This window comes from Dermacentor andersoni, chromosome 3 (genome assembly GCF_023375885.2).
Source record: "Dermacentor andersoni chromosome 3, qqDerAnde1_hic_scaffold, whole genome shotgun sequence".
Lineage (NCBI taxonomy): Eukaryota > Metazoa > Arthropoda > Arachnida > Ixodida > Ixodidae > Dermacentor > Dermacentor andersoni.
The window spans coordinates 40,104,125-40,130,869 of record NC_092816.1 but is presented as its reverse complement, the minus strand read 5'-3'; the positions used below and the strand labels follow the sequence as shown (position 1 = coordinate 40,130,869).

Here is a 26,745-nt window from a genome sequence, read left to right as displayed (position 1 = left end):
CAAAACGTAACGATTGCTCTTGCTAGATTATCATCGTTTCTTATCAACCTTCTACCGACAACCTGCCGATCCTGTTGATAGCGTAAGCGGAGCGCCGCTTGGGCAACTGAAAAGAGAAAACTGAAACGAATTCGCTCGGAACGTTTGCGTTGTAACAGCCATGTTACAACAGATTAAGCACAGCGATTTCACCCAAGCTCGCAACGCATTTGCACAGTTTCCGCCAGCGCCGTGTCGACGCTAAAGTTCTCACGGCATCTGGGTCGAGTTCAGGCTATAGCTGCACAGGGTGTTTCCCCGGCGTGCTGTAACCGGTGTATATAGCTTCTCGCTACTTTTTTTTTTCGCGTGTGGATAACATTTTTTTTTCTTCTTGCTCATTGTACCTGTGTCTTGGAACAGTGTGTCACGACAACTGTCCCAAAGGCTGGATTTCGATGTCGTGCACGGGTCATCGACGAAACGACAACACAACCGCGGCGACCACCACAGCAACAAGAAAGTGGCGTTGCTCATTCCATGGTTGCCATTCGATTCGATGTAGGTGAAATATGGTGGTTAGAATCAGCTAACGGCGTCTGTCAGCGCATTCGTGCCGAGGACACTCACGCGGCCTGCTTTGGATTGAAGAGCAGGCGCCTGAAGCGCTGGTCGACGTGCGCGGACTTGGCGCTCATCAGGCTGCGCAGCAAGTTGCCCACGGGCACGTCGCGAACCTGCTCGGGGCACAGAACAAATGCGTACACTGGTCAAGGAACGCTGAAGCAATACACTAAATACGCTTTGGATTCATTTTATTTCTTTAATTTCTCGGTATAACGTGTTAATTATTGGAAAACCAAGTTAACTATCAACGTTCCATCGTTTTAACTAAGCTCCGAAGCGCTACGTGAGTGTGACTTCGAGAATTTTGAAGTATATTTTTTTCCCCGGGTATATCGGTGGTTGAGGCTAAGTAAATTTTGTTTAAAGATTCATAGGGTCTGTCTTTTGGGTTTCTTTTTTAATATGATGCAGTCAATATTTAGCGGTAAGAAAACTTTACTAAGCCTAAGCAGACGCTGTCAAAATGGATGACGTCACAGTGAGATGGTGCGGGAACTTCAAGGCGGCGTTTCCAACCAATTTCCATTCTTGCGTCTTTTCTGGCTTATGAAGGCTGCATGCGCTCACGTTAACAATTACTGCTTTGAAATTGTAGAAGGGGTCATTTACTCATGCTGCTCAAAAAATGTTTCTCTTTAACTTCGGATAACCAGAAATGAGGTGCGTCTTAACTGTGGTTGGCATGCCCGTGTAACTAGGGTATATTATTAAATTATGGGGTTTAACGTGCCAAAACCACTTTCTGATTATGAGGCACGCCGTAGTGGAGGACTCCGGAAATTTGGACCACCTGGGGTTCTTTAACGTGCACCTAAATCTACGTACACGGGTGTTTTTCGCATTTCGCCCCCATCGAAATGCGGCCGCCGCGGCTGGGATTCGATCCTGCGACCTCGTGCTCAGCAGCCCAACACCATAGCCACTGAGCAACCACGGCGGGTAACTAGGGTATAAGTCGCCAGCTCATAATTTTCGCTCGGCTATAATAAAGCATGGACACATGTATTCGTATAATGGTCAATTTGCACATATCTGGACGCCTCCAGGGCCATCCCAAACACAGATGTGACTTATGCGCTCTCTAGCTCATGCAGCTGAGTATGCTATACGAACTGAGACGACGTTACAAGTAAAATTATGGTGAATGTGCCTGCGCACATCATTTGGTCTTAGGTCGAATATGACCTTCCTATTCAAGCACACTAGAAAGGTGGAAAGGAATCTCATTTGCCAACGGTTCCTACTTAAAAAACAAAAGAAAGAAACCATTGTATTTAATACAGAGAGATCACGTAAACCTATGGCTGGAAGCATAAATTTGGGGCCCATTAACGCAGAACTATTGCAATCTGTTTTTATTCCAATCTCCTGACGTCCAATTTACGTAACCGCCGATGCAAGCATGGGGAGGTGACCCACAGCCTTGTTTGAAGAGACCACTGAAACTCGCTCTGCTCGTTTATAGGAAGTCACTTTCGTTTGCTTTCAAGGCAGACAGCAATGCCTACGTTGACAGATTTTGACCGCGAAGCTGTATACCCCTACCCCGCAATGCCTTTGCCGTGTCCATGGGCAAAAACAACCTCTTCCCATGGGCCGATCCCAGTGGTAGTCCAGTCGTAGGCTAAAATTGAAGCGACACTCAGCGCAAGCGTCAAGCGTGGCAGGATGATGATGAATGTTGTGATGCTGCAAACGTGGTCAAGCGTCGAAGGTGCAACGCAACCAAATGCTTTGAGGGTGCAAGTTTTAAATTTATACAGAAAATTCTGTACGCGAATTTGGACTTAGTTGCTCCGTGCATGATGGCCGTGTATGAGGTGCATTTCGCTTGTCTCTGGTCCACTCTTTCTAGGTGCACGAAGTAGCAACGCAAGCCAAGTGGCAGGCCGTTGAAACCTCTTTGGCCAATTATCAGGTAAAGTGCATGTCAATGTCGCTATGTTAGTAATTTCAAGCCACGTCGCAATGGGTAATCGTGCTAGGTGTCTTTTACAGCTTCGCTGTCCAACCGCCTTCACAGCGTTGATTGGAGCCTAATCCGTTTTCAGGCAAAGCTTGTATTGCCTCACTTGTGTCGGCGTCGGTGTTGCCATACGAAAAAAAAAAAAAAAACTCAAGCCGCGTAAAAATAGAAATTGCTTGTCGGGCTGCGGATTCGAACCGCCGAACTAGAGCAGGCTCCGTTGAAGGAACGGCAACGGAAGCGGGACGCGCGTTCGGCCGAACATGCAGCGTTTGATGAACGACGCCGGGAACTCGCTTGAGAAAGGGCTCTTCGTCGTCGTGCCGACCTCGCCGTGGGGGAGCGCGAGTCTGAGGTGTTACGACAACGAAGAGCAGCAGATCCCGTACTTCGCCTGCACCCCTCTTCACAGTAGTGGAAGGATGGTCAATTTTTAAAGCGAAGCTTTCTTTATCTCTTCGACTTCCCGCTGCTTCTGCTGCTGTGGTCTTGCATGCCGCTAACGCTGGCCACGTGGGGACGTAGTTGAGACGCACGGCACTAACGCCGGCCGGGTCGGGACGTAGTTGAAACGTGGCCATGCCACAAGAACACAAAAGGCATGCGCTGTTGACGTTTTGTTTCAAGAAGTTTGTTTATGAGCTGTCATTTTGAAAATTCCGAGGAATAACTTTGTAAAGAATGCAAGACAAGGTATATGCGTCATGTGGAGGGCCTGCGCAGTTGTGGTTCAGAATGATTATGCGCAAAGCGACGCCCGCGGCGTCGACACCGGCTTTTCCGCGACACGGTGCCCTTAACGATATCGTTAGTAGACTACAGGAGTGTAGCACAAAGGAAAGACGACCCGAGAAGCTCGTGTCAGCATTTACGTCGCTTCGCATGCGCGCCATGCCCTCTGGACGCCGTAACTAACGCCGTAACTAGTTTTACGTTATAGTTCCCCTGATTTATCGCACGTGAAAATGTTTTGAACATTTCTTGAACATCCATAAATTTCCAAGTTCCGGTATCCCAAAATCTGCTTTCATTGCAGTTAGAGTTGTAAACACATTGCTTTACTTAAGGCTTATTTGTTTCTTAGTTTCTCGAAAAGTTCTTAAAGAAATTATGGCCTAAATTAAGGACTAAAAATAATCTTGATGAGAACACTCGCGAGGACAAGCTTCCTCGATTACCAGCACACATACACAAAAAGCACAGCGTTGTTGGTTTACACTCACGAGCGGACGTAGCCCGACGACTATGCCGTTACCGCCTATTGATAGCAGTCGAGACACATAATTCACACACGTATGAGGTTCTGATTAAAAGTACTTGCCGACTCGTAGAACACATTTCGCTCCTCCTCACTCATCACCCAGGCGGGGAAGAACTCGACGAAGTCGAGGCGCTTCAACTGCGGGGAAGTCAATATTTATTCAAGTGAGGACCGAGGGCACGGAACACCCATACAAACAGGCCGTCACACTCGCATACACCAAACATTTGCGCTATGTCCCTTTCAAAGATATGCGAAGTCGGCTTGTCTGTTCACTATACGTTCACTCCGCTTTGACCTGCACGTGCTAAACGCCAGTGACAAGCTGCTAGTGGCAAACAACTTACGCTATCTAGTGCAACATTGAGAAGCTGATACAAATCTATGCTCCAGGTAATAAACAGCGTACAGGGCAGTGAAATATTAATTAGCCGACGAGGGGGAGGGCAGAGGGATATTCTGCAAGAGTGCAGCTATAGGATAGTTTATTTCGGCCTCCGCTGACTGGCTTATTGGCCGGCCTATGACGAACGAAAAACTTTGTAAGTGCCTTTCTTCGTGGCCAGACATTCTGCAACCATGACAGCGATCGGCGTGGTAACAGGACGACCACGGCAACGATGGACCATCGCCGACGGCACTTGAGACAAGTTGTGTGGATATGGGCGCAGGGACCCACATTGACAGAGCGCATTATCATGGAAGCGACCCCAGTATGAGCGAAGGTAGCCGGTCGATGACAGACGGTTCTAACGGAACAGGGGCCGAATTCCCTAAGGTTTCCGTTGCCAAAATTTGTTTGCCATTGACAGGCCAACCTTCGCATATTATTTGTCAAGCATCGCGACCGAGTAGCACCTGCTCTTACGAACTGCTCTAGCTAGCGGAGGGAAAGTCTCGTGAATACCGGCCCATAGATCTAACCGACGGATAGCCTTGCGAGTTTGCCGCAAGGACTCCGTGCTCAGCGAAAAACAAACGCCTTCCGCGCACTCGAACCTTGTCCAGCGCCCTGGGCGCGTCCTTGGAGTTGAGCCAGACGACGTCCTCGAGCGAGGCGGCCAGCAGGTCCTTCATCTTGCTGAGCGAGGCGCGCAGCTGCAGCACGTTGTGCTCCCTGACGAACACGTCGTGGTACATGCCGAGGAAGGCGAACGGCATCGCGTCCTCGGCGGCGCGCAGGCAGAGGCGCCAGCGCGGAAGCTGGTCCGGTGTGCGGCCAGTCAGCATCCGGCCCAGGAGACCAGCCACCGCGCCCTCGCTGTTCGGCGGTAGCAGCGGCGAGAACACCAGCAGCGCCTTGAGGCCCAAGTAGTTCACGATGGTGCGCCTGCGCAGACGAGTGAGACCGTTCCTGCTGCCAAACAAGGTTTGCCGAACTGTCGCGTGCAAAGCGCGCGTATACCGACAAGACAATCGCAAGGCAGAACACAGACTCAGTCATCGCGCTTCACCGCCTGACTCCCTGCGACGCTTGAACTCAAAGCACAGGGGTACGTTACAGAACTTGGCAGGCTCGGCTACTTGGCTCGTGATTCACTACGGCCATCAAGGCCGAGCGACACGCGGATTTATCAGAAGGCATGGATTAGCCAAGTGAATTTTTGCAGAAACTCGCATGCTTGTGCATGCATGAAGATTCAGGAACGGGAAAGTTGGTATGGGCTTGATAGCAACGCGAAGTTAGAAACCCAGTTGAGTGACTTCTGTGTAGTCTTCGTGATTCGTAATATGTGGTCTTCGGTCGGAAAAAAAAATATCTGCATCGACTTCATACACTTCGCGCTTTCTTTATTTACCATCCGTGCTGTCCTTACCCGTGAAAACTCATTAACCAATACAAATGACAGCGACACCACAGGGCGCTGCTCTTGTCTGTACTGTCCATTCTGTCGCTACATTGCCAGTTGAAGGCCGTGCGATTACACACAAGCAAGCCGGAAACGTCTACACTTTCGTCACATTACAACACAGTGAACGTCGGTCACTTACTCATGTGGAAGTGAACACATAAGATGCGGATTCGCAAATACCTCTGAACACTTTCAGAGGGCACGAGCAGATGAAAGCCTGTGCTGTCAAACCACATGCATGGAAGAAAGGTTCACCGGAGTGTCCATGTTTCGGTTGCGCTGAACATTTCTTTTATGATACTTGCGTCAATCTCCATAATCTATCTTTTTCTTCATTCTTCCTTTCATAATCAAGTCTCCCACTCCTCATCACCGCTTCTTGCTCACATAATAATACCTTCTGCTCTCATCTATGACGGTGGGATGATTCACTTGTCCTTAAACGAGCTAGGTATATATGCTGCTTGCGGCCGCACCTCTTTTATCTTCTACCGTTTCACAGTTTCAATCAATCAATCAATCAATCAATCAATCAATCAATCAATCAATCAATCAATCAATCAATCAATCAATCAATCAATCAATCAATCAATCAATCAATCAATCAATCAATCAATCAATCGAACCTGGGCAGATTACCTAGCCATGTAACTCGGCGTACGAGGGAACACGTATATCTAAAATAGCTTGAGCCGCGGACACCTTACCTCTGGCGTCCCTCGAGGATTTCGGCGAGCTTCTTGATGAAGGGCATGCTGCGCACGACGATCACTTGGCTGCGGTGCACGGGTTGCACTTTCTCCATGGTGTGGTTCAGGAAGTGCAGCCAGTGGAACTGAGGCGCAAGAAGCGCTGGCGGGTCAGTTCAGAAAGCGTGCACTGCCGGCAAGTCCGTCCGCAGGCTTAAACTCGGGTTATTTACGGAAATATTCGGCAAACGGAACGGTTGACAGCAAAATATCTTTCGTGTAACACAAAAAAATGTACGACGAGCAAAACGAGAACAAGGTGAAAGCAGGGAGCCTTTTTTTTAACGTTTCGACAAGTGGACTCATCGTCTTGAATTTCCATCTCCCGCATTACCCGTGTTCTCCACAAAAAAATGTACGTGTCACCCCTCAACGTCTTGGAAACTGCCGTCGTCTTAATCACGTTTAACTGTACACACCAATCAAGCTGTCAACCAAACTGCTTCATTAATGAAATGCTAAAGGTGCGTGCTTCCACAAGAAAGAAAGAAATAGAAAGAAACGAATTATTTACTCTGAATATGTTGACAGATAGTACGAACACTGCGACACACGTTAATTATTTCTGCCAGCTGTAGCTGGTCAATAGTGTGTGGAACGTACCTTGCTGCCGCGCGGGAGGTCAGCGACGGATATTTTGACGTATTGCCGCACCTTCTCCTCCATCTGAGCGGTCGGCCCCATTGCCTGCAAGCGTTCGTAAACTAGAAATTACCCGCAGCACTTAACCCGCGCCGAGAAGGGGCGAAGCTTCACCTTCAAAATTGGCTCCAAGGTGCCTAGAAGCGTCTGGTAGCCGTCCTTTAAATATACTATTTTCTACATCTCTCTCTTTCCTGTATATAAACACACAGATGATTCAAGAAGTAAACTTGGAACGGTGCAATGTGCGCCGGTGAATTCAACAGCGGCAAACGTTGACCTTAGGCGTAACATTCGTTCAGTTCCGAGTGTGTTATTTCTGGTGTCTTGGGGACTTAGCAGGTCACTTAAAGTGCTTTAATGAGCTTGTCGATTTCCATCTGACATCTTGTAAACGAATTAACGTGCTTGTGGACTATCACGTGGCTACACGAACTCTATATACAGCCTTTAGAGAAAAGTAATTAAATAAATGAAATTTCTTTTGTCTGTGGTGTGGTCCACAGGACTTGTGAACCGATTGCTCGTGCAAAGTCTGTAAGCACTCGGCGACAAGAAGTTCACGGCCATAAGTCTACTATACCTCTCACAGTCTGTCAGAATGTATTTCTTTGAGAGATATATATAGCCGATATGGCTATCCACCGCGAACCCACTACCTTCTCGCTCCCCTTGAGTCACACTTGCACACGTCAACAATATAGGCAATAAGGGCAGCTTGCAGCGTCACGGGCCAGTAAGGACACAGCATACTAGAACGAGAAGAAGGGGGACCGAGGTGCTCAATATTTGGTTACGCACAACCGCACGAAGGCAACAGACAACGAAGCTAACGAGAGCATAGGGGAAATTACCTGTGGTTTTAATTTAAAATGTAGAAATGGTAAGTTAAAGGGAATGAAAGTAACCGAAAAAGGACAGCCTCGCCCGATCGGGGAAGCATTGACAGATATAGCAAGGTTTAGCGTTTCGTTTGAACTTCTCGGACGGTGTTTTAGCTATACGTCGGCACGAGTATATGCGAACGCGACCCTATGCGGGCACCCCAATATTTTTGGTGGCCTTAAAGGTTTTAACACGCCCTCTATACAAGGGTGCCCCAACTAGCATGTACGAATTATTTAAAGATACGCAAATGCCACGTAGCTGGACAGAACCAAGGTAACGTTGTATGCCGTCGCTTGAAGATGCTCAGATTATATTTTGCATTCCGCCTGTTACATAATTAGGCCTAATTAATTATTCAGCTTCTCAAATATTATAATAAGATGACAAGTGTCAATGAGCACATTGTAGAATAACAAGAAAAAACTCCCCGATACAGCTTTCTGTTGCTCAATACGTGGCACACAAAAGTGTGTTTCCGAGCGTGAAAGAAGCCCGCGAATGCGTAAAATTACTGCGCGACTGGCAGCTCGAGGCACTTTGCGAGGCATAGGCGGCTGCTACGCTGCCCGTAACAGAGCGGCGCCAGTGAAACTGCATTACTTTCAGATTGTGAGCACTGATATTGTTTTGAACTTCTCGATAGTGTGAAAGATGTGAAGATAAAAGATATGTACCGTGAATGTAATGCTCTACGACGTTTGTTTGCGGGCTACAATATCTCGAAATTCTGAGGAATAATTCACTAAAGAAGTTGATTGCTCAGAATTGTTATCCTGAGCTACTTTTGCGGTTGAATAGCATAGCATCTGCATTGAATATACGGCAAAGGTGAACACATACTGCTTTACCTAAGTATATGCGCTATATCACGTCGACGACCCGCCGTGGTTGCTCAGTGGCTATGGTGTTGGGCTGCTGAGCACGAGGTCGCGGGATTGAATCCCGACCACGGCGGCCGCATTTCGATGGAGGCGAAATGCGAAAACACCCGTGTACTTAGATTTAGGTGCACGTTAAAGAACCCCAGGTGGTCGAAATTTCCGGAGTCCTCCACTACGGCGTGCCTCATAATCAGAAAGTGGTTTTGGCACGTAAAACCCCATAATTTTTTTTTATATATCACGTCGACGGTGAAAATTCTTCCGCAGGGCCCATATATATTTACCATCGCAATAAAAAAACAACTTGCCGGTGGTAGGAGGCGTCCCGACATCTTCCACATTATGCGTGTAATGCTCCACCGAGAATTGCACAAACAGGCCTGGAGTGCGGCCTGATCCCGGTGACCAGAACCGGTAACGCACTCTCTCACCAGAGCAGGATTGGCCACCCTGGTGCAGTACTTGGCCACAACCTCCTATATGAATACAACAATCGAACCCCGGCCCTCAGTCCCCAGCAGCCGCGAAGCAACTGACCACGGCGGCGGTCAGATCTGTGACGCTGCAGAGGGTGCTAAGAATACCTGGCTCCGGACAGGCCGCCATTGGAATCTGAACCTGGCAACGTTTAACGTTAGAACGCTATCTAGTGAGGCGAGTCTAGCAGTGTTATTGGAGGAATTAGAGGGTAGTAAATGGGATATAATAGGGCTCAGTGAGGTTAGGAGGACAAAAGAAGCATATACAGTGCTAAAAAGCGGGCATGTACTGTGTTACCGGGGCTTAGCGGAGAGACGAGAACTAGGAGTCGGATTCCTGATTAATAAGGAAATAGCTGGTAACATACAGGAATTCTATAGCATTAACGAGAGGGTGGCATGTCTTGTTGTGAAACTTAATAAGAGGTACAAAATGAAGGTTGTACAGGTCTACGCTCCTACATCTAGTCATGATGACCAGGAAGTCGAAAGCTTTTATGAAGACGTAGAATCGGCGATGAGTAAAGTCAAAACAAAATACACTATACTGATGGGCGACTTCAATGCCAGGGTAGGCAAGAAGCAGGCTGGAGACAAGTCAGTGGGGGAATATGGCATAGGCTCTAGGAATAGCAGAGGAGAATTATTAGTAGAGTTTGCAGAACAGAATAATATGCGGATAATGAATACCTTTTTCCGCAAGCGGGTTAGCCGAAAGTGGACGTGGAGGAGCCCGAATGGTGAGACTAGAAATGAAATCGACTTCATACTCTGCGCGAACCCTGGCATCATTCAAGATGTAGACGTGCTCGGCAAGGTACGCTGCAGTGACCACAGGATGGTAAGAACTCGAATTAGCCTAGACTTGAGGAGGGAACGAAAGAAACTGGTACACAAGAAGCCAATCAATGAGTTAGCGGTAAGAGGGAAACTAGAGGAATTCCGGATCAAACTACAGAACAGGTATTCGGCTTTAACTCAGGAAGAGGACCTTAGTGTTGAAGCAATGAACGACAACCTCATGGGCATCATTAAGGAGTGCGCAATAGAAGTCGGTGGTAACGCCGTTAGACAGGAAACCAGTAAGCTATCGCAGGAGACGAAAGATCTGATCAAGAAACGCCAATGTATGAAAGCCTCTAATCCTACAGCTAGAATAGAACTGGCAGAACTTTCTAAGTTAATCAACAAGCGTAAGACAGCGGACATCAGGAACTATAATATGGATAGAATTGAACAGGCTCTCAGGAACGGAGGAAGCCTAAAAACAGTGAAGAAGAAACTAGGAATAGGCAAGAATCAGATGTGTGCGTTAAGAGACAAAGCCGGCAATATCGTTACTAATATGGATGAGATAGTTCAAGTGGCTGAGGATTTCTATAGAGATTTATACAGTACCAGTGGCACCCACGACGATAGTGGAAGAGAGAATAGCCTAGAGGAATTCGAAATCCCACAGGTAACGCCAGAAGAAGTAAAGAAAGCCTTAGGAGCTATGCAAAGGGGGAAGGCAGCTGGGGAGGATCAGGTAACATCAGATTTGTTGAAGGATGGTGGTCAGATTGTTCTAGAGAAACTGGCCACCCTGTATACGCAATGCCTCATAACCTCGAGCGTACCGGAATCTTGGAAGAACGCTAACATAATCCTAATCCATAAGAAAGGGGACGCCAAAGACTTGAAAAATTATAGACCGATCAGCTTACTGTCCGTTGCCTACAAAGTATTTACTAAGGTAATCGCAAATAGAATCAGGAACACCTTAGACTTCTGTCAACCAAAGGACCAGGCAGGATTCCGTAAAGGCTACTCAACAATAGACCATATTCACACTATCAATCAAGTGATAGAGAAATGTGCAGAATATAACCAACCCTTATATATAGCTTTCATTGATTACGAGAAAGCGTTTGATTCAGTCGAAACCTCAGCAGTCATGGAGGCATTACGGAATCAGGGTGTAGATGAGCCATATGTAAAAATACTGGAAGATATCTATAGCGGCTCCACAGCCACCGTAGTCCTCCACAAAGAAAGCAACAAAATCCCTATAAAGAAAGGCGTCAGACAGGGAGATACGATATCTCCAATGCTATTCACAGCATGTTTACAGGAGGTATTCAGAGGCCTGGAGTGGGAAGAATTGGGGATAAAAGTTGGTGGAGAATACCTTAGCAACTTGCGATTCGCTGATGATATTGCCTTGCTTAGTAACTCAGGAGACCAATTGCAATGCATGCTCACTGACCTGGAGAGGCAAAGCAGAAGGGTGGGTCTGAAAATTAATCTGCAGAAAACTAAAGTACTGTTTAACAGTCTCGGAAGAGAACAGCAGTTTACGATAGGTAGCGAAACACTGGAAGTGGTAAGGGAATACATCTACTTAGAGCAGGTAGTGACCACGGATCCGGATCATGAGACTGAAATAACCAGAAGAATAAGAATGGGTTGGGGTGCGTTTGGCAGGCATTCTCAAATCATGAACAGTAGGTTGCCACTATCCCTCAAAAGGAAAGTGTACAACAGCTGTGTGTTACCAGTACTCACATATGGGGCAGAAACCTGGAGGCTTACGAAAAGGGTTCTGCTGAAATTGAGGACGACGCAACGAGCTATGGAAAGAAGAATGATGGGTGTAACGCTAAGGGATAAGAAAAGAGCAGATTGGGTGAGGCAACAAACGCGGGTAAACGACATCTTAGTTGAAATCAAGAAAAAGAAATGGGCATGGGCCGGACATGTAATGAGGAGGGAAGATAACCGATGGTCACTAAGAGCTACGGACTGGATTCCAAGGGAAGGGAAGCGTAGCAGGGGGCGGCAGAAAGTTAGGTGGGCAGATGACATTAAGACGTTTGCAGGGACAACATGGCCACAATTAGTACATGACCGGGGTAGTTGGAGAAGTATGGGAGAGGCCTTTGCCCTGCAGTGGGCGTAACTAGGCTGATGATGATGATGATGCTCCACCGAGAAGGCTGTTTTCCATTTACTTTCTTGGGTATTTGGGATGCGCAGTAGATTGGACATTTGTTCGATTCAGCGCGTCGCTCATGAGCGTGGCGGCCGACGTAGAACGTCTTTTCAATTAATCGCGCAGGCCTCACGTAGTACGCGAACTTGGGAGCCGGCAAACAGGCCAATAAACCCTGGTGAGCTATGTATATACCTGAAGGCATCGAGAAGTAGCACCCGCTGACCGCTTCAGGCATGAGTCGCAGCGAGCACTCGTCTATTTGTGATCGCGGCATGTTATTTAGACCAACAGCGCGAACGTATTAAAAATTGAACACAAGAGAAGAGAACGAGTCAAACACGGTGTCCAGGTGTCCAAGTTTCTTTCTTTTTTCCCGTTCGCGCCGAACCTGCACCCTACAATGCAGTCTTAATTGTGACAGCACTGTGGGCGTCTTGCGTATCTACACGGTCGCCATGCCTTGCCTGTAATGCATCGCGATTTTGTCATTCTGCAAGACTAACTATATAGCCCGAAATATTTCCATCTTATTTATCGCGGCGCTCATATCGATTCACGAACCACACGGGCCGGCGTAATATAACGCACAGATACGCGGAAGGTATACATGCCGCCCGCACCTGCGATATCTCGTCCTCGAGGCCCAACACGGCCGAGCCGAGCAGGTCGCTGAGCGCCGGGTTCTGCAGTTTGTCGAAGGCCTTGCGCGTCACCGTCTCGTACTCCATCAGCTCGCGCTCCGAGCGCAGGAAGTGGCCGCGCCGGAACACCTCGCGCGAGGGCTCGTCCAGCTGCGTCAAGGGAGACGACGAAGAAGAGGCTCGTAGAAGGTGCTACTATATATAGCACTTATCACTGCAGAAACAGACCATGCAGCCTTTAAAAGTGAATAAGCGTGTAAATGTGCCCATAACTCGCACACTTACAGCTAAAGAAAGGGTGTAAGGGCGTGAGTTATAGACATATTTACACTTTTCCTTTTCACTTTTAATGGTGCAAGTTATTTAACAGTATCGTATACGATGAGTGCAAAATAGCTGCAAGTGCGCAATGACCGTTCGGTGAGTGACGTCCGACTCCAGCCGCAGGACGGCAAGTACGTTGGAAAGCGCGTCGACATGGAGGCCTCGCTCAACTTGTCTGCTTTTGAAACATTTTCGGGTTAACCAAAACCGTAAACCCGGTGGCTGCACCGCCGCTTTCGAAACAACGGTTCCGAGATAACAGAAAGCCTGCTCGCTCTCAATATGAGAAGGGAAACCGACGCTTCCGTTGAAAAGGCATGTTTCGAGCAAAGAAAAAAAGAAAAATAATAGTTCTAGAAGCTGCCCGCACTATTCATCAACTTCCCTCAATGAAGCCTTCGAGCTTGACATCGCAGCTATAAGCAGGCAACCCTCCTCCTCGCCAGGAGGTCTTGTTTTCGTGGGGCTACTGCGCTGCAGACCATGTAAGTTGGTACACCTGTCACCTCGCACATGCGGTACATGTTCGCTGTGCTTTCCTTGCCGTGACAAGCCCACGCAACGAGCAACACAGACGTACGGCCAGTCGCGCCCTTAGCGCAGGGGCCACCCAATGGTCAGTAGCGAGGTGCCTTTTCCTCTGCGACACGCTGTCCAAATGATCGACAACGTTTGCGACTATTACGGGATGGTCCTGAAAGTGTCGAATGCGTAAGATGCGTCCCCGAACTCGCGCTCTGTTCTCAAGTGCACTGGGGGTTCCATGCGCGTCGCCTAAAGGTCTTCGTGCGTCTTCGTTTTCGTTACGCGGTCACGCACCGTGATGATAAACTCCGACGGGTTGTCGGGGTCTCGGGCTACGTCGACCCTGGCGAGCGGGAAGACGCCAAGCCGCGAGCCCAGGGCGGCGGCCACGCGCTCGATGAGCGAGTCGTTGAAGTCGATCTTGACCGTGGGCCACTCTGTCAGGTGCAGCGTCTGCAGCACCTCGCGCAGGGGTCCCAGACCGCGGTCGTTCAGCCGATCTGCGTGTGCGACATTCAGCATATGGCAGCGTGACGATACGGTCACTTAATTTTAATGAGTACTGCATTCCCACTTGGAAATGTCCGGTGTCTCTAGGGCTAAATGCTAACGAAAACTCCAGGCTATAGGTCCAGTGTCTTGTTTCGCACGCAGCATGGCATTACGCAAAACGAGCCAAGTTAGAGTTTGGGGCACAAGACAGAGGCGAAACGTGAAAATGGGTGAATATGCTTTCTTAAGCTATATGTTTTTTCTCTCTGGGTTTTCTCTTTGGGTTTATAGTACATATTTACATGTATGTTGCTGGAGGTAGAATAGTAAATGTGAAGTTAGGCGCGACTGAAGTTAGCCCCTGTACAATTTTTCTTTTATTTTGGCAGCCTCAGTACACCTGTCGGGCAGCCTTTCTTTGTGTAACACACAGTGTTACAGAAAGTAACACAGTGTGTTACTTTCTGTTGCACGGACCCGAGACTAGAGATACGGCTAAGGGCCCGGAAGTGTGTGCAGCATTTTGTCGTATTGTGTTCTGACATAAAATGAAACGCAAAAAAGAAATGTTCGGAAAACGAAATTGTAGGGTTTACGTACCCGTAACTACGCAGCGGATTTAAGGGACGCCGTTACGGAACGCTACGGATTAATTGCGACCGGTTTGGGTTCTTAAACGTGCACCTAAATCTACATACATGGGCTGTCTTTTTTTGCCTTGGACTCCAAACAGCTGATCAGAAGTCAAACTCACGACCTTGCGCTCAGCAACAGAACGTCACAGCGACCAAGGTACAGCGGCGTGTGGCTCAAAGAACGTGCACGATAGGTTGCCATGCACAGAAAACGAACATCTGGTAGCGGCCAAAAGCGTGCCAGTTTGGGCGAGTTGGTATGTCACGACATTTTTAGGCTTGTAGCGCAGCTCAGAACGAGCAAAAAAGGAAGGTGGAAGGGGTAACGAAAAGGAACAGAGAACACGGTGAGCGCTCACCCTGTTCGTTCCTTTTCATTACCCCATACACCTTCCTTTTTTGCTCGTTCTGAGTTGCGCTACAAGCCTAAAGATGTCATCGGGTAACGGATTTGTAAATCTAAGGAACCTAACTGGCTGGGTGTATAGTGACCTGCACCACGACTCCTGGCGCGATGCCGCCCACGGCAATCGCGTGTTACTCGCGGGGGGTCTCTGTGCTTACCTACTTCCATGCAGGCATTCCTCATCAGGATGGCCTTCACGTGGCTGGAAAGGAAGTTGAAGGCCAACGGCATGGACAGCACCTTCCGCAGCTCGACTGGAACAGAGGAGGAAGAGGCGCAAATCACGGACTCCCTTTTCAGCCGCCTCAAGTGGCCCCGACCGGTGTCAGGAGAACGGTAAAACATCCGCGGTTAAAATGAAGTGTTGGCAAGATACCCCTACACATTTTCCTCGCATATTTTCGTTTTCACGATGGACGACGAATATATTAGCGCCTCCGCGTTGATTAAAACCCGGAGTGTGGGCGTGCGCTATATCATCTCCGAAATGGCTTAACAGATCCTCCATGTGGTCAATAGCTATCAAGCACAAAGTAAAGAAAGGCGAACGTTGCATGCAATTCTTTATCGAGGAGCTGACGTTTAATGGCTTGTGTGCGGAGGAATTCAAGCGTCTTCTAGAATTAAACCCCTCTGGACTCCAAAGTCCGTAAATGCTTCCTCCTTTGTACAAGATCACTTGCCGAAAGCAAAAGTCGTCACAGATGTGGTATGTGCACAGAAGTTTTATTTAGGAGTGGTGTTCACTGCCTAAAGTTGGTAGCAGTGTTGCGGAATGGGGGCCCTCATTCCATTCCATTCCGGGGACGTAGAACTTGCCGCAATTCCATTCCCTTCAATTCTTAGGAATTAAAAAAACTTCGTACTCCGGGAATGGCCGGGCAGTTCAGTTTCATTCCTGTAAATCCTCAACGTAGGAAAGGCATATTGGTAGCTTTATCGGGTTACCGATGAACTCACCATGAAGCTGACGTCATCGGATGCGTTAAGAACTGAGAAAATACGAAAAACACGTTATACCGAAATCGAAGGATAGTAGCTTGGTGACGTATCTCGTGCAGTACAACCGCCCTGCTAATTCGCACAGGGGAATTTATCCCGCTACCTATAGTATTTGAATGGTCAGCATGTTTTAACGGCTTGTGATGTTTTAATATTGCTTAAGCCTAAATGTGTCAGTGCTAAAATGACGAGAGAGCGCACTTTTGCTTAGGTATCCTCGTGATTTATAAGTGCTGCAATATAGGTCGCAAGCAGTGAAAGGAGCAAAAAGAAGCTTCGTTTTGGCTTTATTCGTCTACATTTTGCAACAAAATGTTATGAGCTAAATGGGCGCTTCCCCGTTTAGTTTTGAAAACCCGAAGTCTAAATGACGACTGCTTCAACGGTTAGTTCTAAAAAAAAAGCTGAGATAAAACATGTGCCTTCTAACTAAATATACGTTGCGCTTAACAAACATGAGCTGCTCGAAAGACGTGTTTGAGAGCCGATTTCGCTTCGCTGTCATTATCAAGGATGCCGTAGAAATCGCGTTCCACGTCAGCTGACGTCGCATTCACAGCGAAAACTGCCCTTGCGAGGCGGGAAAGCAGCTAGCGTTCGGTTTCCGATAGGTCAGGGGCTTAACCGTGTCGGCGCAGGTTCCCTCTGTAAGGTGAAGAGAAATTTCCCCTGCAATGTATCCAGGCATATTGTCTTGGTATGTATGGTATGAATAACTTTAATGGGTCCTGAAGGTCAACCCTAGGTTGACCTGTTGGGACTGTCAGGCCGAGCCCTTCAGCCACATCGCGGGCCTGCACTCGCGATGATGCTGGCGCTGTCCTGCCATAACAAAAGAGGACCCCCTCCCCAGAACAGCAGAACGCATCTGCTCGGCTGTTGCAGCTGAACACCAAGAAGACTTAAACCGTGGGTGTAGGAGGGCACCCATCAAAAGTCCGTCCACGTGCTTGCGAACCGCTTCTCCAGGCTACGCTGTAGGCTTTTAGCCGCCTCTTTGCAAAGAAGTGTGCCGTTGCTTAAGGTTTCCACAAAGGAAACTTCGATATTTCGCAACGCGGAAAGCAAAAGCCCGGCTGCCTCTTTCCTTTTCTGCAGTAACTCCGTGGCTTCTTCTAGAGGGGAGAGAAGCTCAATCAAGTCTGTCTTCAGCCTCAGTTCATATTTAGACAGTTTAGCCTTCTTGCACGCGTGCAGAGTTTCTGTCAGGCCTGTATGACTCGAAAAAGCGGTAACGAGCTTCCTCATAATTCGCAGCTGCGAGTGCCACCTCGTCGCGCTGCGACATTTCAAATGCATACCGGCCACATTCAACAATTCTTCCGTGTTGGCGGTGCTCTTGCGTATAGACGCAACGATGGCGCCGCCATTTTTGCACGACTTCCTCGGCATTTGGGTCCTAATATAAAGCGAGGGCGACAGTTAGTGAATATTGCCGCTGCAAGTACAGGTAGCGCAAGCGGCAAACATACAATGCCATTGAGTTTCAGGAAGGGAATGATGGCATATGTAACCGCACGGGATTGCGCTCGACAACACACTGGCACACATGAAGACTGCATTACACAAAATAAAGTGGGGACAGACACAGCCGTTTTCTCCAGCCCAACGATAAATTGAATGCACATTAACGCATAGGCTGCACCTTCCTGTTCTTTAGGAATAAATCTCGTGCGCGTACTGCCACGGCTAGGGCACTACGGCTGATAGTAACTGAATGAAATAGGCTTCGTAATTCAAATAAACATACTAGCACCAGACTGCCGCCTCACTGACTGGTCTTATTTGCCTGGCAACTGCGTTTATGGGCAGAGCGATTTTTACTAGAAGGAGTAGCGTACGCAGGATTTCATTTTCCCGGGCGGGAGGGGGTAATAAAGAAAAGCAGGAGGAGATCACGAAAGGAGAATAATAGCAAGAATCACAATACACAATAACACAAAAATAGCTTGAAGGAGGAATCAACCAAATCCAAATCTTTTAAAATGTAACTTCGGGATACCGTGGGCGTTCTTTACATGATGTGCCAGTTTTGTTTTTCTTTGTCTTTAGAGGCATTTCAGAACGGTCGATTGGCGCGGTGAAAGCATGCAGACCTCGAAGTCGCGTAAGCTTGGTGCCTGGCCTGCGGCAGAAGAATGATCCGCCGCCACTATTTGATGGGAAGCAGAGTTCGTGACCTCGGCCATGGCAGCAAATGCACCGCGAATCAAAAGATGAAAAAGCGAAGCACGCTCGAAAATTCGGATAAACATGAGCTGGGGGTAGTTGCATAATAAAGCTTTAAAGCACCGAAATTTTAGTAAGCACAGTGGTCTGCTGTTGCTTTTCAAACTACAATTATTATATTCATACATTATATTCAGACATACAGACAAAATTGGACAGAATTGTACTAGGCGCGTTGCTTATGAATGTACCGTGCTTGTAATCAGTCAAGTCATCTTAAAAATACTGCTTTATTGTTAAATCCAAGGCTCTGACGTACTAATGTTTGAACGAGGGATGATCGGTTCTTCGGCATATTTTGGCAAAAAACAGCGCGCAGACAAAAAAAGCACTCCATTTTCCGAAAAAGACGTAATTCTGTTCCCATTCCTTTCCGGGCAAAAGGCGCTTAGTTCCATTCCCATTCCATTTCTCCAAGCGTTGCTCCCATTCCATTCCGGGGTTGCGAAAATATGGAATAATTCCGGAGTTATTCCAATGCCGGAGTGGTCACTCCGCAACACTGGTGTACACGCACGGACGCAGAAAATTTGCCGCAAAAGTAAAACTTATATAGAAATTATGAGAATTGCCTACTAATGCACAAGCATTCTTCCGTTCGGCTGTTATTCTGCTTTTGCTCTTGTTTCGCAAATTTTATGTTGGCCCACCCACAAATTTCAGTTCGTCATACCCCACATTTAAAGTTCAGTCACACGCCAATTTCAAGTTGACCCACCCCCAAATTTCAAGCTGACCTGCCCCCAAATTTCAAGTTGGCTTACTCCTACTACGGGAATTCTCCATGCATTTTTCTATGGAGCCCTATGTATTCCTATGGGTAACGTGTCACGCGTTTTGCGTTACAGACACGATTTTGCTAACCGAATTGCCGAGGTATTCGCCAAAGAAATTAGCAGGTTTCATTAGTTTCTTATTGCCTATAAAGTTGCCAGTCATCTACATTTAGACTATTATAACGATTAAACGTCCTAACTTCGCTAATTGCGCATTTTTGTATAGACACAAGGTATTACGCTTTTTGCGTGACCGACAGATTTGCTAGGGTACTCGCCAAAATATGATTACGCATTAAAACGAACTGTTGTACTTCGGGTTCTGTGTTTCGATCCTGCCATCGGACAATTTCATTTATTTTTATAAGCCAAAGCCAACGTGTTTCTTAGCGGCTTTACCAAAACTTATTCGTATCGGGTATGTCGAATTCTTTTTCCTTGGCCGATCACGGACGTAGTGCACAGCCGCGCCAATAAAGTTACATCATTTCCATGTTTGAGCTCTGTTTTGCTTGGCACTTTTGATATTTAAGTATGAGAAGATTTAAAATAAAAGGCATGCAATGTCGGTGTTTTGTTTCACGAAGTTTGTTTGTTTGCTGCGACCCTCAAAATTCTGAGGAATAAATTTGCCAAGAGTGTAAGAAATGCAATGAGTAACTTTACTGATAGAACAGTATGGCGATGTAAACGAGAATTCGAAGGAAGCCCGTCTGGTCGCGATGTAACATGACAAAGAAAACGTACACCGACCAAAGAAGCTTCAAAAACAAGACGTTCCGGCTTCCATGCAGAAGCCTTGTTCACAATGGAGCAAGAAGGGATGGTGATTTAACCCGCACATCCCACATGTCATATAGCATGGCATGGCATATAGCGTGCATATATACCTAAATATATACGGAACCTTACGGCTACGGCGAAAATTCGCTTGGAGTGTCTATATAAATATTTTCGCAACAGAACAAGATGAAGATTTATTAGCGCGAAAGCATTAAATAAATGTATATGCCCAATCACGCGAAAATTCGTCGTAGTCGGCGGCGTGACGGAATGATGGTACCAAAAATGGCCGACGGAGCAAAGAGTAAGAACACGTGAAAAAGAAAAAATGTTCGGACTGACGTCAAATTTCACAGGGAGGTTCCTGTAAACAAAATAAACTAATGGCTTTGAAAATAAAAACTTGGTATATTTCAGCCTAGGTGGGAATCAAGCCCGTGCCTCCCGGGTGCGAGGCGAGCACGCTTGCCCAATGCCACGGCGGCTACACGGCTCTGCATGGTTGACTATAAGGTGCGCCTAGTGCATGCGTATTGCACGCGTCACGTCGCACTCATCTTGCTGATATCAAAGGTGTGGCCTACTGCGTGCATCATTGGACATGTGACGGCGCAGCCAATGGGGAGTAGGTGGTGGCACGTCATGCGTGTATGAAATTAAGAAAACAGTGACACTTCACTTCGTGAACACGGGTTGCGTGCAAGCGTATGGTTGCTAGCCAATTCTCGTGGGTTGCGCGTAGAATGTTTGCAATGTGGCAAGCCGCCTAGCATGTTCCACGGAAGTCGCCTGGGCACGCCAAGCCCGCGCCTTTTGCCAAACTTGTTCAGCTCGTGTCTGGCACTTGGCGACGACTTCGGTGTCGGTCGACTTGCGCTCGCCCTGTCGCCGCTTGCGTCGCTCCCTCCGTCCTTCTCGCTCGACGCTAGGCCTCTCGATCACGAGACCAACCCGGTACGTCCATAGCGAGCGCACACAGAACCCGAAGCAGCTGCCAGAGGAGGTCAACCCAGCGCGCCTCCACCTACCCTCCTCCTTCACGACACTTCGCCTCCTTTCTCCTTCCCCGCCTCGCTCAACGCCACCTAGAGGAAAGTCTAGGTGGTCTTGCTTTGCAGGGAGAATGCAAAGTAGAGACGCCGCAAACATTCACAGCGAGCCCCGCGGCATCAATGCTCAAATGGAAAGGGCGCAAACGCGGTCGCTACATTGATCTTGACTGTGCGATGACTGGCGCGGCACAGGGAAAGCGCATGTTGCTACACATGTAAAGAAGAGACAGCGCGAACATGGACAGCGTGCCCCGTGGTGTCGAACCACAAACGGAAAGGACTCCAAGGAGGTCCCGTACGCTACGCATTAATGTCCATTTGAACGCCGCAGAGCCGTCCTTCGAGTTAAGCGGGAGACACACGGTCCGATTCGGCGTCCGATCCGGCGTCCGACGCGCCGGAACGGCAGCTGGAATCGAGGTGTTTTGCCGTGCCGAAGCGCCGGATCGGACGTCCGGCGTGCGACAAACGGGGCAGATTTGCATCATCCGACGCGTCCAACAACCGAACCGTCGTCTGGCCGCAGCCAATGACAGCGCGGCCGGCATGTGACGTTCTCTGACGTTCCCTCCACGGAGGCGGCGCTGGCTGGCCGGTTTTTCTCGCAGTCTTTTTTTTTTTCCTTGCCGGCTGCAGTTTGCTTCCGACACGAAATAGTTACCAGTTCAGTAAAATTATCTCGAACGTGTGCCTGTTATGTAAAGCAGCGCCTAGTACACTAGCATTAAGCTATACTGGCGAGATCGGGAGCCGCGACGCGAGGGCATTTCGCCGGTAGACATCCCACACCGATCGTCTGAGCGAGGCTGCTCGCTTCGCTTGCACGTTTGCCCTTCGCAACGACTGCGTCGAGTAAACCAACTGTGTTTAATTACGGGCGACCTAAGTCTACAGTGTTAATTGTTTTGGCAAACATAAGCGCTCTTCGACGATCTCGGGTTGGATCGTAAGCGCCGTCGGCCGCGGCATCTGCCTAGCTAGGCCTACCGGCCCTATCGCTGGCTGTTAGCGGAGCCGTAAGTGGACAACTCGCCGTCGTGTTCTGTTACTCGCAAGGGCATAATTTTATTGACAGTGTTCGAGTAAAGCGAAGCAGTGTTGTGCAGAGTTATTTATATTGCGTTTCTCGACGTGGATATGAAGTCAAGCTGGGGGGCAGGATCTGGGCGGAGCTTACGCGCCGCTCAATCTTTTGTATGCACGATCCGACGTGCGGCATACGACGATTCGGGAATCGTCGTATGCCGCATGCCGGAGCATGCAGCGCCGCACGTGGGATCGGACGCCGAATCGTACCGTGTGTCTCCTGCTTTATGAACTCCTCGCGGGCAAGCGAGCGCGTTGAGACACCTGGCGCGTTCTTACTAGGCCTTATCGAGGCGCAGTTTGCACGCTGGCGAGAGCTCCCGCGAGAAAAAGAAAAATTGGCTGGGGCTTAGCTAAGGTTAAGCCTGGATATCTCGAAGCGAAGAGGTTCGGTGATGCTTATCGTTTAGTTTATGGTTATGCTTTAGCCTATGGTTATGCTTACGGTTTAGCTTATGGTTATGCTTTATGATTTAGCCTATGGTTATGCTTACGGTTTAACTTATGGATATGCTTTGGTTAGCTTATGGTTATGCTATACATGTGCCTTGTGTAGTTATGCTAATTTCTTATCAATGATATATACCATAAGCTATGCAGGATTATTAAACTTCTTTATTCATCATTGTTGGGCACATTGTCTTGCGATTTCTGTACAGCCATAAACACAGCTCCCTGTATCGGTAGTATCACTCTCTTCTCCTTCCATGTTGAATGCGCACGCCTATCCTCTGGCAAGCGGTTATATAGTCGGCTTCCGCGATAAACACGTGCTTGCGGCGAACGTCAAACGAGGACGCATAGCGCGCGGCAGTGGCCACCTGCGCCGACTCCAAACACGCTTACGGAGCCAATTCCGACATACGCCGGCTCGCGCGAAGCGCAGTGTTGACTAGCGTAGTGAAGCTTTTCGCTTCAAAACATTTGACCAAAGGGACTTAAGCAGTCTCAAATGTCTCTGCTTTAAGAGGAAGCTTTAGCTCGGGTGCTCTTATCTAAATAGAGGTAAAAGCAGAATTCGTTTTTCTCGTCAACCACCACACCAAATTTGAAAAGGTTTGCTGCATTTAAAAGAAAAACTTAAAATCTAGTGACTGTTGGTTCCGGATTTTCGATTTAGGCTATAAATTTTTTTATTAAAAATTGGCAAAAATAAAAAAATTTCAGAAAACGAGACTATCAAGTTTACAACTCCGTAACTCAGCAACGAAAACTGATAATACAATTCCGTGAATTGCATATAATAGTACATATAAAGCGGACAAAACTGATATGTTACACATGAATGTCAAAAATTTTGTAATATGGAAATATAGCTTTTGCAGAACCCTTGTAAACAACGTAACAAATTCACGCAAGATATAAAATGGTTGTCTCCTTTCAATGAGCTAGTGGATTCCGTTTACAGAACCGAGATATCTGTTTTTTTTTTTATGCAGAGCTATGAATCTGTAAACTTCGTGCTTCTATTTTTTCCAAGCTTTCAAATTCTTGAAAATATTTTTAACAAAATTCAGGACCTAAATAGAAATTCCGTGACCAACAGTCACTAGAATATAACTTGCTCTCTCAAATGGAGCAAATTTCATTAAAATCAATCCAGGGGTTATCCCAGAAAAATGTTTTTGCGTTTTTACATGTATTTGAATAGGCCGCGTCGGAGTTGGGCCCGAGCTAAAGCTTCCTAAGTTTTGTGTCATCAGATACCGGCTTCCTCCCCTACTGTCTTTGAAGCCGACACATATTGCTGGGCCCTGAGATACCACTTTGTATAACCAGCATGGTTTCTCAAGGTGCATACGTAGAACATTTTACATTATGTTTTTAAATCTTAATAGTTTACAAAAAGAGCTTGTGTGGGGCAGCGTAGTTGCACACAGAGCATAATCCTTTTATCGAACTGATGCTTAAAAAGATACCTATCGTATATCGGTAATACAAAATATTTATTTATTTATTTATTTGTTTATTTACTTATTAAGTACTGCTAGCTTGAATTCCAGGCCTTAAGAGGAAGCTTTAGCTCGGGCCCAACTCCGACGCGGCCTATTCAAATACATGTAAAAACGCAAAAACGTTTTTCTGAGATAACCCCGGGACCGATTTTAATGAAATTTCTTGCTTTTGAGAGAGAAAGTTAAATTCTAGTGACTGTTGGAAGCGGAATTTTGATTTAGGGCTTGAATTTTGTTAAAGAGATTTACAAAATTTCAGAAGTATGAAAAAAATAGAAGCACGAAGTTTACAAACTAATAGCTCTGCATCAAGAACAGATATCGCGGTTCTGTAAACGGCATCCATTAGATCATTCAAAGCGGACAAATTTCATATGTCATTTTACATCTTACGTGAGTTTGTTACGTTGTTTACGAGGGTTCTGCAAAAGTTGTAATTACATATTAATAAATTTTTTGAGATTCATGCATAAGATGTCCAATTTGTCCGCTTTAGATGTGCTATTAGGTACAATTCACAGAATTGCGATATCACCTATTCTTGCTGAGTTACAGAGTTGTAAACTTGATAGTTTCGTTTTCTGAAAATTTGCGATTTTCGCCAATTTTTAATAAAAAATTGACGACCTAAATCGAAAATGCGAAACCAACAGTCACTAGATTTCAAGTATTTCTTTTAAATGCAACAAACCCCGTCAAATTTGGTGCTGTGGTTGCCGAGAAAAACGAATTCTCTTTTTACATGTATTTAGATAGGAGCACCCGAGCTAAAGCTTCCTCTTAAGCAGGAGTGCGTTACACTTCGGTACAGATGTACCTGAACAACAAAAAGAGAGCACATACGCGTACAAACAAACGGAACTGGAGAAAAGCGGCGGGTGTGTCAAGTACGGAACTGAATAATATGATTTCAAATGGCAAAATAGTCGATATGCCATATATGAACACACATGATATCGCAATAGTGGATATATGAACACACATCAAGACGCATTAGACAAGAGCGTTGCTCAACAATTGGCAATGTGAATAAAAAAATTAAAAAAGAAGAAAGAAAGAAAAGTATTTGGTTAAATGCGTTGTACATGTCAATGCGATGCACAGTATAAAGAAAACGCAACTGTAGAAACATCAAAATAAGGAAAAGCAGGATATAAGTGTGACGCTTTCATGGAACGTTGCTAGACCATTGGTGATAAGACACTATCATTTCACGTTTTGGTGTTCAGCAGTGAAAGCGGCAACGGAAGAGCTCTCGATTACTTCTCTGGGCAAACGATTCCAATCACGGATGGTACAGGGGAAGGAAAGGATTCATGCAAGTGTGTTAGTTCTGCAATAAATTTCGCTAACTTGTTTTGAATGGAAAGAACGAGTGGGACTCTTCGTAAGAGGTTTCAAGTACGTGCTTCTGTCGATTTTAAGGTGATCATTGTATATCATGTAGAATGTTTTTAGCCTTTCGCGGTGCCGTCTTGTTTGTAGGGATCATATATTTGCAGAAATTAATAGAGCAGTTGGCGAAGTTTTGCTGCTGTACGAATTAAAAATGGATGTAGCTGCCTTTCGCTGAATATCTTCCTTATAAGTTTCCTTATATTTGTATTTGTGTGCGGATCCCATACTGCCGCAGCGTATTCTAGTGTTGGCCTTATATACGTTTTATAGACCAAAAGTTTTACATCACTTGAAGCTTTGGGAAGTGTTCGCCGTAGTAGCCTAGTTGTTTCATGGCTTTCTTGTGTATGTAGGTGCCGTAATTATGCCATCGAAGATCAGATGTAATAATTACCCCTTGGTATTTGTAACTTGAAACTACAGACAGATTGCTACCGCTGGTACTATAAGTGAAAGTGAGTGGATTCATCTTACGCGTAAGTGTCATTGCTACCGTTTTGCTGTGGTTTATTTGCATCTGTCACGGAGTACACCAATTTGTAATCTGGGCTAAAGGTTTGTGAAGAGAAACTTGGTCATCAGAACTGTGAATTTCGTTACATAGGATGCAATCGTCTGCAAATAAGTAGATTTTTACCGGTATGTCTTGAGAAATAGCGTTTATGAAGATAAAAAAGAATAACCTAAGTGAGCCTAAGAACAGAACCTTGGGGGATATCTGAATGAACGTAGGCAGAATCTGAACTGACATCGTCGATGGACACTGATTGCTGCCTAAAAGACAAGTATGCTGCGGTCCATGCAAGGAGGGAATCGTTCTTAAGTAGAGGTCTTAGTTTCAAAAGAAGTTTAGGATGCGATACACGGTCAAAAGCTTTCTCGAAGTCGAGGAATACGATATCAACCCGACCAGATTTATCCAACGCTGCGGCAAAGTTGCGAATGCTGGCTAGCAGTTGCATTTTCGTAGAAACTCCTCGTAGGAAGCCATGCTGACAACTATCGATGATTTTATTATCTTCAATGAAGCTGGAAATGTGTTTGAAAATAATGTGTTCGAATACTTTGGCACAAGTGCAGAGAAGAGAAATTGTCCTATAAGAGGTAACAATGGATGGATCACCTTTTTTGGGTATTGG

General features: G+C 46.8%; 1 protein-coding gene across 1 annotated transcript in view; it reads right to left on the bottom strand.

The window, feature by feature from the left end:
- LOC129380137 (membrane metallo-endopeptidase-like 1) overlaps positions 1-26,745 on the bottom strand; it is a 56,707-nt gene that overhangs the window by 1,061 nt on the left and 28,901 nt on the right. The window contains exons 10-16 of the mRNA XM_055078291.2: positions 15,484-15,579; positions 14,087-14,292; positions 12,923-13,093; positions 7,039-7,122; positions 6,394-6,521; positions 4,833-5,163; positions 3,894-3,971 (exon numbers count right to left, since the gene is read on the bottom strand). Coding sequence (XP_054934266.2) covers positions 3,894-3,971; positions 4,833-5,163; positions 6,394-6,521; positions 7,039-7,122; positions 12,923-13,093; positions 14,087-14,292; positions 15,484-15,579 — 1,094 coding nt within the window. The remainder of the gene's footprint in view (positions 1-3,893; positions 3,972-4,832; positions 5,164-6,393; positions 6,522-7,038; positions 7,123-12,922; positions 13,094-14,086; positions 14,293-15,483; positions 15,580-26,745) is intronic.